General features: G+C 47.1%; 1 protein-coding gene across 1 annotated transcript in view; it reads left to right on the top strand.

Moving 5' to 3' along the window:
• Window positions 1-17,048, top strand: part of LOC116967244 (G protein-coupled receptor kinase 5-like) — an 88,013-nt gene extending 70,965 nt beyond the window's left edge. The window contains exons 10-16 of the mRNA XM_033013701.1: window positions 819-856; window positions 5,055-5,144; window positions 6,546-6,754; window positions 10,863-11,000; window positions 11,947-12,084; window positions 13,501-13,632; window positions 15,299-17,048. Of these exons, the coding sequence (XP_032869592.1) occupies window positions 819-856; window positions 5,055-5,144; window positions 6,546-6,754; window positions 10,863-11,000; window positions 11,947-12,084; window positions 13,501-13,632; window positions 15,299-15,406 (853 nt within the window). The 3' untranslated portion in view covers window positions 15,407-17,048. The remainder of the gene's footprint in view (window positions 1-818; window positions 857-5,054; window positions 5,145-6,545; window positions 6,755-10,862; window positions 11,001-11,946; window positions 12,085-13,500; window positions 13,633-15,298) is intronic.
• The last annotated feature ends 201 nt before the right edge of the window (window positions 17,049-17,249 follow it).

Genomic DNA, 17,249 nt, shown 5'->3' with positions numbered 1-17,249 from the left:
TAGTCCTGGATTCTCCCACTAGTGGAAACATCCACTCCACATCCACTCTATCCAGGCCTTTCACTATTCGCCTCCACAGATGCTGCTTTACCTGCTGAGCTCTTCCAGTGTTCTGTTCTTTTTTTGCCCCAAGTTACGCCAGCTCGTCACTGAAAGCCTTGAGGATGGGCATTGAACGGGTTTGATGTCCGAGACTGAGGTGAATCCTCATCACAGTCCTGCGGTTCAGGACCGAGATGAGGAAAAACGTTTTCACCCAGAGAGTTGTGATTCTGTGGAATTCCATGCCACAGAAGGCAGTGGAGGCCAATTCACTGGATGTTTTCAAGAGAGAGATAGACAATAGGTGCAGGAGTAGACCATTTGGCCCTTCGAGCCAGCACCGCCATTCAATGTGATCATGGCTGATCATCCACAATCAGTACCCCGTTCCTGCCTTCTCCCCATATCCCCTGACTCTGCTATTTTTAAGAGCCCTATTTAGCTCTCTCTTGAAAGCATCCAGAAAACCTGCCTCCACCGCCCTCTGAGGCAGAGAATTCCACAGACTCACCACTCTCGGTGAGAAAAAGATTTAGCTCTTGGGGCTAACGGAATCAAGGGATATGGGGAGAAAAGCAGGAACAGGGTACTGATTTTGGATGGTCAGCCACGATCATATTGAATGGCGGTGCTGGCTGAAAGGGCCAGATGGCCTACTCCTGCACTTATTTGTTATGGTTCTTTGCCAAAGTGGAGCTGAGCTATCGTGGCTACGGCAGGGTGAGGGGAATTGTGTGGCTTCATCTCATGTTTCTCTTTCCTATTTCTCTCCGCAGGGATCTGAAGCCGGAGAACATCCTGCTCGATGACAATGGTGGGTATTTCACCTGGTCTCCAGGACTAGCTGAGAGCTCCTCTGGTTGGGTGACTGCTTAATGACCATGGCTAGTGTTGGCTTCTCATTAGCCCAAAGCATCCAGTCTTAGATTGATCATCTAACACAGTGATTCCCAACCTGGGGCCATGGCAAATTTCAGGGGGGCCGCAGAAAAATGTTGGGATTTAGGGGGCCACAGGTTCAATGAAGGGAGCCACAGAGCTTCCACCCTGTTGCCTCCTAAATTTCAGTTCTAATAAATTAAAATCTATGTAATTTTTGATGTTTGTGGAATAGAATAAAAGAGAATATATGTGCAATTAATAGACACTGATATTTTTATGGAAGGTATTATAATATTGAAGTACTATTTTTCCGCTAATAGTGTCAGGGGGGGAGGGCCACAGAAAAATTAAAAGATCCCAAGGGGGCCATGAGCTAAAAAAGGTTGGGAACCACTGATCTAATACAACAACCAACATGGGCTGGACAGGTTTAGAGTGATATGGGCCAAATGCATGGGACTAGTGTAGATGGGACATGTTGGCCACTGTGTGGGAGTTGGGACCAAGGGACTGTTTCTATGCTGTAAGACTCCATGATCCTATAACAATGGCTATGCAATGATATTATTGATGTTGGCTGTGGTGGCACAGCTGGTAGAGCTGTTGCCTCAAAGTGCCGTAGACCCAGGTTCAATCCAGACCTCGGGATTCTGTCTGTGTGGAGTTTGTACGTTCTCCTTGTGACCGTGTGGGTTTCCTCCGAATGCTCCAGTTTCCTCCCATGTGCGTGTTTGTTTTGGTCTCTGTAATTTGCCATTGGTGTGAATGTGAAAGTGGGATACGGTGAATGTTAGTGCGGACCTGGTGAACCAAAGGCGCTGCTTCCGAGCTGTATTATTCAGTACAATTTTGTGGTGAGGATTGTCTTATCGATAAAAAAACATGGCATGAGAATAATTCTTATAAAATGTTTGCAGAAAATGCAAAAATCATCAGTGAACACTTTAGACATATTCACACTGTCATTAAGTCCATTCAAAGTGCCATCAAGTCAGTAAGTGTGGCACGGTGGCGCAGCGGTAGAGTTGCTGCCTTACAGCGTCAGTTCGCCTTTTGACCGGAACGCGAAAGAGGGAGCACATTACGCCAATTTTGGCCTCCCTTCACTGGCTCCCAGTGCACTTTCGAGTTCATTTCAAAATTCTTTTATTTGTTTTTAAATCGTTGAATGGGCTCGCCCCGCCTTACCTCTCTGAGCTGCTCCACCTATATGCTCCTGCCCGGTGCCTCAGGTCAGCTGATCAGCTGCTCCTTGAGGTACCAAGGTCTAAGCGGAAGCTCAGAGGGGATAGAGCCTTTTCTGTTGCTGCTCCGGCACTCTGGAACACCTTGCCGTTGCACATCAGACAGGCCCCCTCACTGTCCATCTTCAAATCCTCCCTAAAAACACATTTTTATTCTTTGGCTTTCGACACTAGCTGAGGCATTGCTCCTGTTCTTAGTGCTTTTAATGTCTTAATTTTTAGTGTGTTTTTTATAGTCCTTCGTTTTACGGTTTTTAATGGTTTGTAATAGCTTTTTGTCCATGAGTTCTCATGTACAGCACTTTGTGGCAACTGCAGTTGTTTAAAGTGCTTTATAAATAAAGTTATTTATAAATAAAGTTATTATTACGAGTGCTGTCTGTACGGAGTCTGCACGTTCTCCCTGTGACTGCGTGGATTTTCTCTGTGTGCTCTGGTTTCCTCCCACCGACGTGGGCAAGTTGAGCCATAGGCCCTGTTTCCACACTGTATTACTCTAAGATAATGGAGTGCCTACCTGATCTTTTCCTCACAATTCCTGCCACCTTTCTTCAGAACTAATTCTGGCATTGGATACATTGCTCCACCCACCTGTTACAGTGAAAAGAATGGAAGGACTAGCAGTCTCATTTCATGCTAAAACATTTCTAGTCAATTCAGTTTTTTAGATGCCATTGAGTCATTCAGCACAGAAACGGGCCCTTCGGCCCAGCTCATCCATGCTAGCCAAGATGATCCATCTAGCCGAATCCTATTTGCCCGAATTTGGCCAATATCCCACTAAACCTTTACAATCCATGTTCCTGTCCGAATGTCTTTTAAACATTGGTATTACACCTGACTCGAGCACTTCCTTAAGCAGTGTCGTTACTGTAATTTATCGAATCTGTCGAAGCAGATTTTCAAACAATAAGCTTCCGCAAATAGAAATGAGATCATGGCAAAATAACATGTTTTAATTGTGTTGAACATGAGATAAATATTGGCACGGGCTCATGTCTGTATAGGAATTAGGAATAGGCGGCCCAGCCTTCAAGACTGCCCTGCCATTTAATAAGATCATGGCTGATGTGCCCATATTTTTAACTCCATGCTCCCCCTATCCGCAGTATCCTTTCCAAGACGCGCTGACACTGCTCTTTCAGAAAGAAAGTTCCAAAGACACTCGAATATTTAAGAGAAACAGTTTTGCCTCTTAAGTTCAAGTTCAAGTGAGTTTATTGTCATGTGTCCCTGATAGGACAATGAAATTCTTGCTTTGCTTCAGCACAACAGAACATAGTAGGCATTGACTACAAAACAGATCAGTGTGTCCATATACTCTTAAGTGTAGAAGCAAGGAACAGCAGATGCTAGTTGACAAAAGAAGACACAGAGTGCTGGAGTATCTCAGTGGGTCAGGCAGCATCTAAGGAGAACCTAGGTAGGTGACGTTTCAGGTTGGGACCCTTCAGACTGAAGAAGGGTCCTGATTCAGAACTTTGCCTACCCGTGTTTCCTGAGATGCAGCCTGACCCGCTGAGCTACTCCAGCACTTTGTGTCTTCTTTTGTTAACTAGCATCTGCTGTTCCTTGCTTCTACACTTAAGAGTATATGGACACACTGATCTGTTTTGTAGTTAATGCCTACTATGTTCTGTGTGGATAGCCTGTTAATCTTGAACAGTGATCCTAACACCAGATATTCCATTCAGCTTAGTTTATTTTAGCGATACAGCGTGGAAACAGGCCCTTCGGTCCACCAAGTCCGTGCTGACCTGAAATCTCCCAAACACTCGCTCTAACCCACAACACACTGTGGGCAATTTACAGTTTTCCCGAAGCCAATTAACTTACAAACCTGTATGTCTTTGTGATGTGGGAGGAAACCGGAGCACGTGGTAGAAATCCACTGGGTCACAGGATGAACGTGCAAACACCACACCGACAGCACCCCAGCTCAGGATCAAACATTTGGTTGACTAATTGGCTGCTAAAAATGGCTTCTAGAATGTAGGTGAGACATGGAATATGGACAGAATAAAATGGAATATAAGCTAGTATATTCATGTAAATGGTGCCTGATGGTCAGGAGGACACTATGGGCCGAAGGGTCTGTTTGCATGCTTTGTGATTCTATCTCCCAAGTCAAGTTACAGCTGGGCACCAATGTGCTCATATGGAGACAATGGTTCAATGAAACATGTACCTAGGTCCAGTGAAATGCTTTGTTTCATTGATACAACCCAGCAATTTTATCCCGCAGGCCTCATCTAGGCTGTGCACAAAACTCGCCGCGTTTCTCCTGCCGACAAAGTTAGAAGAAGTTAATCGAACAGTTTGATCTGGTGCCGTACGCGGCCCCTCGTTTAGCCCCTCTTTGTTCTCGGGGGCCCCTACAGAGGCGTTCCCCCCCCCCTTCGTTCTCGGCGCCCCCACATTTGATGAACTTTAAATGCTTGCCCCCCCAGTCTTCTCACCCACCACTCCACCTCCAGGTCCCTCAGGTCGGCCGACTTGGGGCTGCTGAATATCCCGCGGTCTAGGCATAAGCTCAGGGGCGACCACGCCTTTGCGGTTGCAGCTCCTAGTCTGTGGAACAGCATCCCCTTTCCCATCAGAACGAACAGCCCCCTCCATCGACTCCTTTAAGTCAAGACTAAAAACTTATCTATACTCCCAAGCCTTTCCTGACGTCCACTGAGCGAGGGCTACATGTATATATGTATGTAGTTTGTTTGTTTATACTATTCTTATAACAAATGTAAAGCACTTTGGCCAACGAGAGTTGTTTTTTAAATGTGCTAAATAAATAAACGTGACTTGACATGTGACTTGACTTAATGAACTCGCTGCATCTCCAAGTGTCGGAGTAACGTTAGGTTTCCTTCTTCCCTCTTGCAACAGGTCACATTCGCTTGTCGGATTTGGGACTGGCGGTGGCGATACCGGAGGGAGAGAGGATTCGTGGGCGTGTCGGTACCGTCGGGTATATGGGTGAGCGGGCTTAGTCCTCTAATCCCGAGTTGTACTTCTCTATAAACAAGCCTTCGTGCTCAGCGGCTGGCATGGCTGAGTAATTTATGCCTTTCATAAGTTGGAAAACACACAAGAAAGCCCTCGCTATAGTGAACCAGACTTCCACGGCATTGTAAGGAATATCATCAAAAAGCACATGACTGATTTCACAAGTTCATCCATTCATAGGTGATAGGAGCAGAATGAGGCCATTCGGCCCATCCAGTCTACTCCGCCATTCAACATGGCTGATCTATCTTTCCCTCTCAACCCCCATTCTCCTGCTTTCTCCCCATAACCCTTTGACACCCGTACTCTGTCTATCTCTGCCTTAAAAATATCCATTGACTTGGCCTCCACAGCTTTCTGTGGCATTTCCACGTAATTGGTTCCATTGCAGAGTTTATACACTGTGCTGAAGTTTTTAAGAGATTTGTTTATAAGCAGTGTTGACTTTCCTTTCCCGGTAAGAGCTAGATGATTTAAATATTTAGATTAAATCCAGCAGTTATGTCCTTAGAACGAATGAGTCAGCAGGTCTCAAGTACTATGTAGCTGCACCATGGCTGAATTTCTTGCTTGGAAATATGAGGCGTTATTTGGAGACGGATTCAAAATGTTTTTAGTCTGAAGAGGGGTCCCGACCCGAAATGTGGTCTGTCCATTCCCTCCGCAGGAGAATGGGGTTAGGAGATGGATTGACTCGGCTTGTGCTCGCTAGAATGTAGAAGATTGAGGGGGGATCTTATAGAAACTTACAAAATTCTTAAGGGGTTGGACAGGCTAGATGCAAGAAGATTGTTCCCGATGTTGGGGAAGTCCAGAACAAGGGGTCACAGTTTAAGGGTAAGGGGCAAATCTTTTAGGACAGAGATGATTATAAAAAAAAATTCATACAGAGAGTGGTGAATCTCTGGAATTCTCTGCCACAGAAAGTAGTTGAGGCCAGTTCATTGGCTATATTTAAGAGGGAGTTAGATGTGGCTCTTGTGGCTAAAGGGAACAGTGGGTATGGAGAGAAGGAAGGTACAGGATACTGTGTTGGATGATCAGCCATGATCACAATGAATGGCGGTGCAGGCTCGAAGGGCCGAATGGCCTACTCCTGCACTTATTTTCTATGTTTCTATGTTTCTAGGAGGGAGGGACACATCAGCCATGATTGAATGGCGGAGCAGACTTGATGGGCCGAATGGCCTAATTCTGCTCCTATCACTTCTGATCTTATGAAAGGTTTCGAGGAATGTGGGTCAAACATAGGGCAGGTGGGACGAGTGCCGTTGGGGCATCTTGGTTAGCTGGGGCAAGTCGGGTCGGAGAGCGTGTTTCTGTGCTGTGTGGGCCTCAGTGGTTCAAATTGTCCCACCCTCCCGTTTTCAGCTCCCGAGGTGATAAACAACGAGCAGTACACAGTGAGTCCCGACTGGTGGGGACTGGGATGCCTGGTCTATGAGATGACCGCTGGACATTCACCGTTCCGTGCTCGGAAGGAGAGGGTGAAGCGGGAAGAGGTGGAGAAGCGAGTGCAGCATCAGGAAGAGGAGTACAGTGACAAATTCACGGAGGATGTGAAACGTATCTGTCGGGTGGTGAGTTGTTACTTCCCATGCTAATTGCAAATAAAATGCTAATCGTGTATAAATGTTGTGTTTTTTTTTAAAATATGACAATATTTAAATATTACATTTTTATATGACAATATTTGGTAAAAACTTTAAACATATTTGTCAACATTAATTGGAAGATGCAGCACGGGAATATACCTTTCAGCCCACCAAGTCCATCAATGGTCAGCATAGACTCGGTGGGCCGAAGGGTCTATTTCCATGCTGCCTTAACTCCCTGTCCCACGGTACGAGTTCATTCCAAGAGCTCTCCCGAGTTTGCCCTGATTCGAACTCGGAGATTTACGGTAATGGCCGCTCGTCGGTACTCGGGGATCTCGTGGACATTTTTCAACACGTTGAAAAATCTTCACGAGTCTTCCCGTGCTTACCTGCTGTTAGCGAGCCTTCCCGAGTACCTGCCATTAGCGCTAAGAGACGTCCCCGAGCTCCGACGTACCCGCTACGTTTTTCTTTGTCTAATTGTAGTCCTGTAGGTCTGTGTCCAAGATGGCTGCCGTGAAGAGAGAGTGGACGCTGGCGCGCTTTGGCTGCCGCTGCTCTCTCTTCACACTGTGTTTTTGATTTTCTGTTTTTGGATTGAATTCTGTTTTTAATTTGTGTCTCTGTGATGTCTTTTTTACCTGTTCTATTCCGATTATATGTTTTTATTCCGATTACTATGTAAGGTGTCCTTGAGATGTCTGAAAGGCGCCCATTAAATAAAATTTATTATTATTATTATTCTCCGTGCTTACCACGAGTTAGATTTTTTTTTAACTCGGGAGAGCTCTTGGAATGAACTCGTACCGTGGCACAGGGCTGTTAGATTATTGCTAGCATAGCATAACTCAATTGGGACCCATATTTATGGGTGATGTACCTGCCGTCAGCTTTCCCAGCTTTCCCAAGCTGACGTTAGCGATTAAAATTGGGCAGAAATCCAAAAAAGCAAAATACTGCAGATGTTGAAATTCTGAAATTAAACGTAGGAAGAAAATAGGTGGAGAAATGACGAATGGTCATCCACATGGCACCACGTAGATGCTGACTGACTGGCTGAGTATTTCAAGGCTGAGTAAAATCAAGGCAGGTTTCCTCTCTGCTATTCTCTACGTGCAGCAACTGATGGTCTGACGCCTCTTTTTAATCCGGACAAAATCACGAGAGCACACTTGAAATCCCGTCTGGAAGTCCCCCTTAATATCTGCGCCTAGGTCGGGGCAGGCGGCCGATCTCAACCTCATCGGGACTTCCCGCGGCCGATGAATTTCCCTCCTATGTCCGGCGCTCTGGAATTCTGTCCCGGGTTGGAGCCGGCAGATCCGTTCTCATGGCGGACGTTCGAGGCCGACTTTGTGGGCCGGTATCTCGGTCCTCCAACAGCCATGGCGTTCCGGTCCGCTACTGTTGGAACCCTCTCTGGGCCCTTGACCTCTGATGGTGTGGCCACAGTGGGTGAATGACCTCTGATGGTCTTTAGTCAGAGGGCAGTTAATCTGTGGAACATTGGCACAGTGGGCTGTGGAGGCCAAGTCAGTGGATATTAATTAAGGCAGAGATAGACGTGGGTGTCAAAGGTTATGGGGGAGAAGGCAGGAAAATGGGAGGCAGAGATCAGCCATGATTGAATGGTGGAATAGACTCGATGGGCCGAATGGCCTAATTCTACCCCTATAACTTGTGAACTTGTGAAATCAGATAATCCAGAAAGGCTCTGGACCAAAGGTGCCAGAGAATCGGTGGTGAACTTGAAGCACCACAAAGGCCAAGTAATAGTTGGACTCTGTATCTGAAGCCTCTACGCAGAGTACTCTGAATCAGATGTGTGGTGTTGACATTGTACACCAGTAGCACTTCTTGTCAATCTGAGATAGTAGGTATTTAAAATAAAATTGTCCATTGCCTTTGGCAGATTACTATGTTTATATTTTATAATCTCTTGTAGCAGACTAAGAAGTAAAGTATAACTTGTATAAACTAAATTGTGGCTGTGCAGGATGTGTATACAGGTTGCGATATGTGGGACCTTGCAGACTGCACATCTGTTGTCTAACTGTTTCTTAAACGTTGGGATAATCCCAGCCTCAACTACCTCCTCTGGCAGCTCGTTCCATGCACCCACCACCCTTTGTATGAAAAAGTTACCCCTCAGATTCCTATTAAATCTTTTCCCCTTCACCTTGAACCTATGTCCTCTGGTCCTCGATTCCCCTACTCAAGTTCAAGTGAGTTTATTGTCATGTGTCCCTGTATAGGACAATGAAATTCTTGCTTTGCTTAAGCACACAGAAAATAGTAGGCATTTACTACAAAACAGATAAATGTGTCCATATACCATGATATAAATATATACACACATGAATAAATAAACTGGTAGTGCAAATAACAGAAAGTGGTTGCTAATAATCAGAGTTTTGTCCGAGCCAGGTTTAATAGCCTGATGGCTGAGGGGAAGTAGCTATTCCTGAACCTGGTTGTTGCAGTCTTCAGGCTCCTGTACCTTCTACCTGAAGGTAGCAGGGAGATGAGTGTGTGGCCAGGATGGTGTGGGTCTTTGATGATACTGCCAGCCTTTTTGAGGCAGCGACTGCGATAAATCCCCTCGATGGAAGGAAGGTCAGAGCCGATGATGGACTGGGCAGTGTTTACTACTTTTTGTAGTCTTTTCCTCTCCAGGGCGCTCAAATTTCCGAACCAAGCCACGATGCAACCGGTCAGCATGCTCTCGACTGTGCACCTGTAGAAGTTAGAGAGAGTCTTCCTTGACAATCCGACTCTCCGTAATCTTCTCAGGAAGTAGAGGCGCTGATGAGCTTTTTTGATAATTGCGTTAGTGTTCTCGGACCAGGAAAGATCTTCAGAGATGTGCACCCCCAGGAATTTGAAGTTCTTGACCCTTTCAACCATCGACCCGTTGATATAAATGGGGCTGTGGGTCCCCCTCCTACTCCTTCCAAAGTCCACAATCAGTTCCTTGGTTTTGCTGGTGTTGAGGGCCAGGTTATTGCGCTGGCACCATATGGACAGTTGCTCGATCTCTCTTCTGTACTCTGACTCATCCCCATCAGTGATACACCCCACAATAGTGGTGTCGTCAGCGAACTTGATGATGGAGTTCGCACTGTGGTTCGCTACGCAGTCATGGGTATAGAGTGAGTACAGCAGGGGGCTGAGCACGCAGCCTTGAGGTGCTCCCATGCTGATTGTTATTGAGGCTGACACATTTCCACCAATACGAACAGACTGTGGTCTGTGGACGAGGAAGTCGAGGATCCAGTTGCAGAGGGATGCGCAGAGACCCAGTTCTGCGAGTTTGGTAACCAGTTTGGAGGGGATGATTGTGTTAAATGCCGAGCTGTAATCAATGAATAACAGCCTGACATATGAGTTTTTGTTGTCCAAGTGGTCCAGTGCGGAGTGGAGGGCCAGCGAGATCGCATCCACCGTTGATCTGTTGTGGCGGTACGCGAACTGCAGTGGGTCCAGGTTTGGGCAAGAGATTCTGTGCATTTACCCGATCCATTCAATAGACAATAGACAATAGGTGCAGGAGTAGACCATTCGGCCCTTCGAGCCAGCACCGCCATTCAATGTGATCATGGCTGATCATCCCCAATCAGTACCCCGTTCCTGCCTTCTCCCCATATCCCCTGACTCCGCTATTTTTAAGAGCCCTATCTAGCTCTCTCTTGAAAGCATCCAGAGAACCTGCCTCCACTGCCCTCTGAGGCAGAGAATTCCACAGACTCACTACTCTCTGTGAGAAAAAGTGTTTCCTGGTCTCCGTTCTAAATGGCTTACTCCTTATTCTTAAACTGTGTGGCCCCTGATTCTGGATTTCCCCCAACATCAGGAACATGTTTCCTGCCACTAACGTGTCCATTCCCCTCATGAGTTGGATGATCAGCCATGATCATATTGAATGGCGGTGCAGGCTCGAAGGGCCGAATGGCCTACTCCTGCACCTATTTTCTATGATTCTATGATTCTATGATTCTATGATTGTATACATTTGATGGGCTGAATGGCCTAATTCTGGTCGTACAACTTATGAATTTGTAAATTTTAACCTGATCGCTCTTCTTCACAGCTGCTAACCAAAGATCCAAAGCAGCGACTCGGTTGCAAGGCAGAGGGGGCCAACGAGGTGAAAGGACATCCATTCTTCAAAGGCATCAACTTCAAGCGGTTGGAGGCTGGCATGCTGCAGCCGTCGTTCATACCAGATGTAAGTGTTCGGCAGGGCGACACGATGGGTTTGGCATTCGCGTTCCCGTAGCATTAGAACAGGAGTGACCACCACTGGCGGTGAAGCACTGTGTGCCTTCCTGAGAAATTGGAAGTCCGCAAATAAGTTGATTTAACTGATTGAAAGATACAGCATGGAAACAGTCCCTTCAGCCCAGCGAGCCCATGCCAACAATCGATCATGTAATCCCACTCCCTGCCCACCAAAGGACAATTTTTGGAGGCCAACTATCCCACAACCCCGTATGTTTTGGGAATGTGGGATGAAAGAGTGGTTCGACCGGGCTTGTGGTTCACTGGAATTTAGAAGGATGAGAGGGCATCTTATAGAAACATATGAAATTCTTAGAGGATTCGACAGGCTAGATGCAGGAAAAATGTTCCCCCCCATGTTGGAAACCAGCACCACTGCATCGCTAATGTTTTCAACAATGGCGAAAATGAATGATGAAGTGAAATGAAGATATGTCTGTGTAATGGGGCCGTCCCACTGTATGAGGTAATTCAAGAGTTCTCCCGAGTTTCCCCTGATTCGAACTCGGAGAATTACGGTAATAGCCGCTTGTGGGTACTCGGGGCTCTCGTGGACATTTTCCAACATGTTGAAAAATCTTCACGAGTCTTACCGTGTTTCCCGAGTACCGGCCGTTAGCGATACGATCCGCTAAGAGACGTCCCGAGCTCTGACGTACCCACTGCGTACATTCTACGTGCTTACCACGAGTTTGATTTTTCTTTAAACTCGGGAGAGCTCTTGGGTGGACTTGTATAGTGGGACAGGGCCATTAGGTTGATGTGTTCTGGAGACAGTGTTGTGTTGCAACTGTGGTGTAATCTAGCCAGACCGTTTCCACGCGTGTGGCCGACCCTCCAGTGACAGAGTTGTTTCTTTAACCGTGTGTCATTTGCTTGTTTTTAACTGCTAGCCTCGAGCAGTTTACTGCAAGGACGTGCTGGACATTGAACAGTTTTCCACGGTGAAGGGCGTGTCTCTGGACCAAACTGACAACGACTTCTACGTGAAATTCGCCACAGGCAGCGTTCCGATCCCGTGGCAAAACGAGGTCAGTAGCAAACCGCTCTTGTGTTCTCTCATGGTCAGGGAAGATACTTCCTCACGCCCCAGTCAGTCACTATCTCAGACTCAAACTGAATCAATCAGCTTAAAATAAGGGAAGGGGTTCATCTGAGGCATAGCGTTGCTTCCAAGGTTTTACCTTAATAATGTTGACGTACTCTTATCACTTCTGAAATTACGGAGTTCAAGAATTGTGTGCTTAAGATAGTTGAATCAATTCCATTTCCCAGGCACCTGGCCCAGGTGATTTTATGGCAAGCTTCTGGGACATGGGCTTTGATAGGACACCCCCCAACTCCATGCTGTCTTATTGTGTGTTAATCCTGATCATATAGAACAGAGAACAGTACAGGAACAGGCCCTTCGGCCCACCATGTCTGTGCCGAACATGAAGCCAAGTTAATCTCTCCCTGTGCATGTTTCAGTTTTGTTTATTGTCACGTGTACCAAGGTACAGTGTAAAGCTTTTTTTTTGTTTGCTAACCAGTCAGCGGAAAGACAATACGCGATTAAGCAGAAAGACGATGCACATCCCGACAATCTCCAGGAATATTAATCCACCTAATAATCTCTTAAAGGCCACTACTGTATCTACCTCTAACATCAACCCTGACAGTGCATTCCAGGCACCCACCACCCTCTGTGTAACAAAAAACAAACCTGCCCTGCACATCCCCTCCTTTCAACATTGTCTCTCTGACCTCTAGTCATTTTGGTCCTGGTAAAATAGGTCTGAGTGTCTACCTTCTCTACCCCTCTCATAACATAAACATTTTCCTGATGTTGGGCCAGTCCAGAACCAGGGGCCATAGTTTAAGAATAAGGGGTAAGCCATTTAGAACAGAGATGAGGAAACACTTTTTCACACAGAGAATGGTGTGTGGAATTCTCTGCCTCAGAAGGCGGTGGAGGCTGGTTCTCTGGATGCTTTCAAGAGAGAGTTAGATAGGGCTCTTAGGGATAGCGGAGTTAAGGGATATGGGGAGAAGGCAGGAACGGGGTACTGATTGTGGATGATCAGCCATGATCACATTGCATGACGGTGCTGGCTCGAAGGGCCGAATGGCCTCCTCCTGCACTTATTGTCTATCGTAAGATACCTTCATCAGGTCTCCACCACATACATGCACGTGTGTGATGATTTGCAGCCCATTTTGGTGAGATCATTGGGCTAAAGAGAATGGCAGGGTGCTGGAGGTGGAGGCACAACTAACTAAGTCATCTAGGATCAGTCTGAAGAAGGGTTTTGGCCCGAAACGTTGCCTATTTCCTTCGCTCCATAGATGCTGCTGAACCCGCTGAATTTCCCCAGCTTTTTTGTGTACCTTTCATTTTCCAGCATCTGCAGTTCCTTCTTAAAAACGAAGTCATCTTTCCATCTTGTCCCCTGCTGTTTGTGTAGATGATCGAGACTGAATGTTTCAAGGAATTGAACGTGTTTGGACCAAATGGGTGCCGATCTCCAGACCTGGATTGGAACCTTCTTCCAGAGCCACCCAAAAGGAGTCTGCTGGACCGGATATTCCGACGTCACGTAAGATTCTGCTGCCTCTACTTCAGAGCAAAATAAATAGTCGCTTGCGTGCGCCTCGCTGCATGTTGTGAAACGTATGTTCCCGCAGTTTGGTCATTTAAACGGCCACTCCAAATCGCCCCCGAGTGTGCAGATGTGGGGTAGATTCTGGGGGAGTTGATGGGGGTACGGGAGGAAAAAAAATGTATCGGTGCAAATGAGCAGTCGATGGTTGTTATTGACTCGGTGGGCGTTCGACTTTAGAGATACAGCGTGGAAACAGGCCCTTCGGCCCACTGAGTCCGCGCCGACCAGCGACTACCCCAATACACGAACCTACACACATTAGGGACAATTTTTCTACCATTTGAAAAAGCCATTTAACCTACAAACCCGTACGTCTTGGGAGTGTGGGAGGAAACCGGAGCACTCGGAGAAAATCCACGCAGTCCCAATTGTTCCCGATGTTGGGGAAGTCCAGAACAAGGGGTAACAGTTTAAGGATAAGGGGGAAATCTTTTAGGACAGAGATGATAAAAAAAAAATTCATACAGAGAGTGGTGAATCTGTGGAACTCTCTGCCACAGAAAGTAGTTGAGGCCAGTTAATTGGCTATATTTAAGAGGGAGTTGGATGTGGCCCTTGTGGCTAAAGGGATCAGGGGATATGGAGATAAGGCAGGTACGGGATACTGAGTTGGATGATCAGCCATGATCATATTGAATGGCGGTGCAGGCTCGAAGGGCCGAATGGCCTACTCCTGCACCTATTTTCTATGTTTCTATGTCATGGGGAGACGGTTCAAACACTGTACAGACTGCACCCGCAGTCAAGATCGAACCAGGGCCTCTAGTGCTGTAAGGCAGCAGCTCTACCCCTGTGCCACTGTGCTGTCCTTGAAGCGCCTATTGCTGTGGTGTATTGGTCTAACTGTACAGGGAGAACAACAGGCCCTTTAGTCACCCCTGCTCCGTAAGCCCAGAGTCCTGCTAGGTAGTGAGCTGAGAGCGGTCCTGACATACTATCTACCTCATTGGAGACACTTGGACTATCTGTACTGGACTTACCTTGCACTAAACGTTATTCCCTTTATCCTGTACCCTGTACACTGTGGACAGCGTGATTGTAATCATGTATAGTCTTTCCGCTGACTAGATGGCAACACAACAACCAGGCATTTCCATATACCTTGGTGCTGGTGACTATAAACTAAACTAAACTACTAGCATTGTATCAGAAGGACCTGCAATGCTGGTTTACACCGAAGATAAGATAGAAACAAGATGCTGGAGTAACTCATTGGGACAGGCAGCATTTCTGGAGAGAAGGAATGGGTGACGTTTCAAGTCGAGACTCTTCTTCAGACTGAGAGTCAGGGGAGAGGGAAACTAGAGGTATGAAGAGGTTCAGAATGAATCAGATGACCAAGGAATTCAGATGGACCATGGAAAGGTGGAGCCCACAATGGTTCATTGTTGGCTGTGGAAGAGGTGATAACAAAGGGATAGACCTGGTAGACACACACATTCTCTTGCCCGGAGAGGCTCGATACACATCCTACACCAATCGCATTTTTTCCCTTTCTCTGCGCATTCTTTACAGTTCTCCCAGATTCGATCTCGCCTCCGCGCCCCCTGCGGGACTTTGCTTTCGTGTGGTGACCGAGTTCTTTCCTCTGTGCTTCCAGGCCCACGACTACACCTTCAACGCGACCAACCCGAACTCCAGCCTCGTTCCTCACGTCAACTCGAACAAGCCCACGTCCAATGTGGCCCAGACGCCCACAGTCGCCTGACACCGTCCCACAGCCAGGCCCACTCTGGACAATTTACCTTCTCACTGTCGTCTCAGGTTCAACTCGGATGTAAAGAAAAATAATGGCATTTTAAAGTTGGTGGCACGATGAGAATTGAAACATTGCTGCTGTGTTGATGTAGAAAATGTAGTCAGAGGGCAGAACAGAGAAGACACCTTCCTCACATGTCTGGCCGGGTGGATGAGAGCCGGGTGGTCCTTGGTGATGAGGGGTACAGAGGAGGTTGGCTCGCGTCTGCGTGCATGGCCCCTTATTCCTCATGGATTGTCTGTCCATCTCCGGGTTGGAATGTCGGCCTGCAAATTCAGTTGTGAAATTTCCAGAAGTTCAGTGGTCCCAAGATGGGATTTGAACCGGGGAAGGTGGGAAGAGAATTGGTGTTGTGCAGAGGCTTGTCGCATCCTTGAATCCGGTGGCATCCAGTGGTGGGAGGTCAGAATTGCAGCCTTCCTATTGAGTTGGGACTTCCATTGTATATTGGGTGGTGTGGTATAATGTTATCAGTGCCAATATTGGATACCAATATATTGCCAATATATATACAAGCCAATATTGCTTCCTTCTCAATAGGTCCCAACGGCTAAGGAGTTGTATAGTTCTGCTTGGAATGATGTTGGGCCTTAATGTTGAGTGCCCAAGACATGGCACTTGCCTGAGGAATTGACTCGGAGCTGATGGTCCAATAGTTCGTTGGTCAGTAGTTGAGCACCTGTAGGAGGCTTATTCATCAATCATGTAATATTGTCCCACAGGTGAGACAAGACCAAGGTCAAAGAGTAAGACCAGGTGTGGATGAGTGGGGGACTTGGCATGCTAGCCGTGGTCCACTCTATGACCATTGAGACCCATTGTGCTGCTGTTCTACAAGCGTAAGCTTCTAGGCTACCAGGGAACACAACTTGCAACGTTCTACCCTTGACCAAGCAGTGGCATCTTTCCATGCGCAACTTGGCTGCCACCACTGGCTTTGCCCGTTGCAGCTCCGTGATGTTTTGTGGGGACGTGCGGGGTGGTTCTGACTGGAAATGCTGGAATAACACAGCGGGACAGGCGGCATCTCTGGAGAGATGGAATGGAAACATTCTTATGTCTGAGGGAAGGGTCTTGACCTGAAACGTCACCCATTCCTTCTCTCCAGAGACGCCGCCGGTCCTACTGAGTTACTCCAGCATTTTTTGTCTATTTTCGGTGTAAACCAGCACCTGCAGTTCCTTCCTACACGTCACTTCATTGGGACTGGCCGCCAATGGAGTTGAGGGCCTGCCAGTGCCCCCTAGACCTGGATGGAGGGTTCAAGGTTCAGGAAAGGGGTGGGAGGTGCTGAGCAAGAATTGGAACCAGGAAATTGGGATGGGATCGTCACCACAAAGTCCCTTCTTGGCGTTTGACGGAATATTGGTCTATTCCCGTTTCCCAGTGGCTACTCTGGAAAACCGGAAGTCTAGAGCGGCTCACGGTGGAGTTGGTGCTCCCTCTGCTGGCCACCGCAGGAACGCCAACCCCTCTGCTCTGACTCCTCCCCTCTCTTAGACAATGGCTCGCGATACAAAGGCCACTCATCTTGTGTTTGGGATTCAGTCAACAATCTTGTTCTGCCAAAGTAAATATGTGTAAAGTTGCACCAGTTTACATGTTTATACATTAGTATCGTGCGTGCATCAGGATGTATATGTTCGTCTGTTGAAGAGCTTAAGCTATGTGTTAGCAGTTTTTAAATGTCAGGGACTCTTTCAGGATTTGAAGCAGGGCAAGAATCTAAACATCCTCAGCATTGCAACAAGTGTAAACTATTGTTCATACCCACTAGCTCGATATACTATTT

This window comes from Amblyraja radiata, chromosome 39 (assembly GCF_010909765.2).
Source record: "Amblyraja radiata isolate CabotCenter1 chromosome 39, sAmbRad1.1.pri, whole genome shotgun sequence".
Taxonomy (NCBI): domain Eukaryota; kingdom Metazoa; phylum Chordata; class Chondrichthyes; order Rajiformes; family Rajidae; genus Amblyraja; species Amblyraja radiata.
The sequence above is the reverse complement of the archived record's forward strand: the minus strand, read 5'-3'. Positions and strand labels throughout refer to the sequence as shown.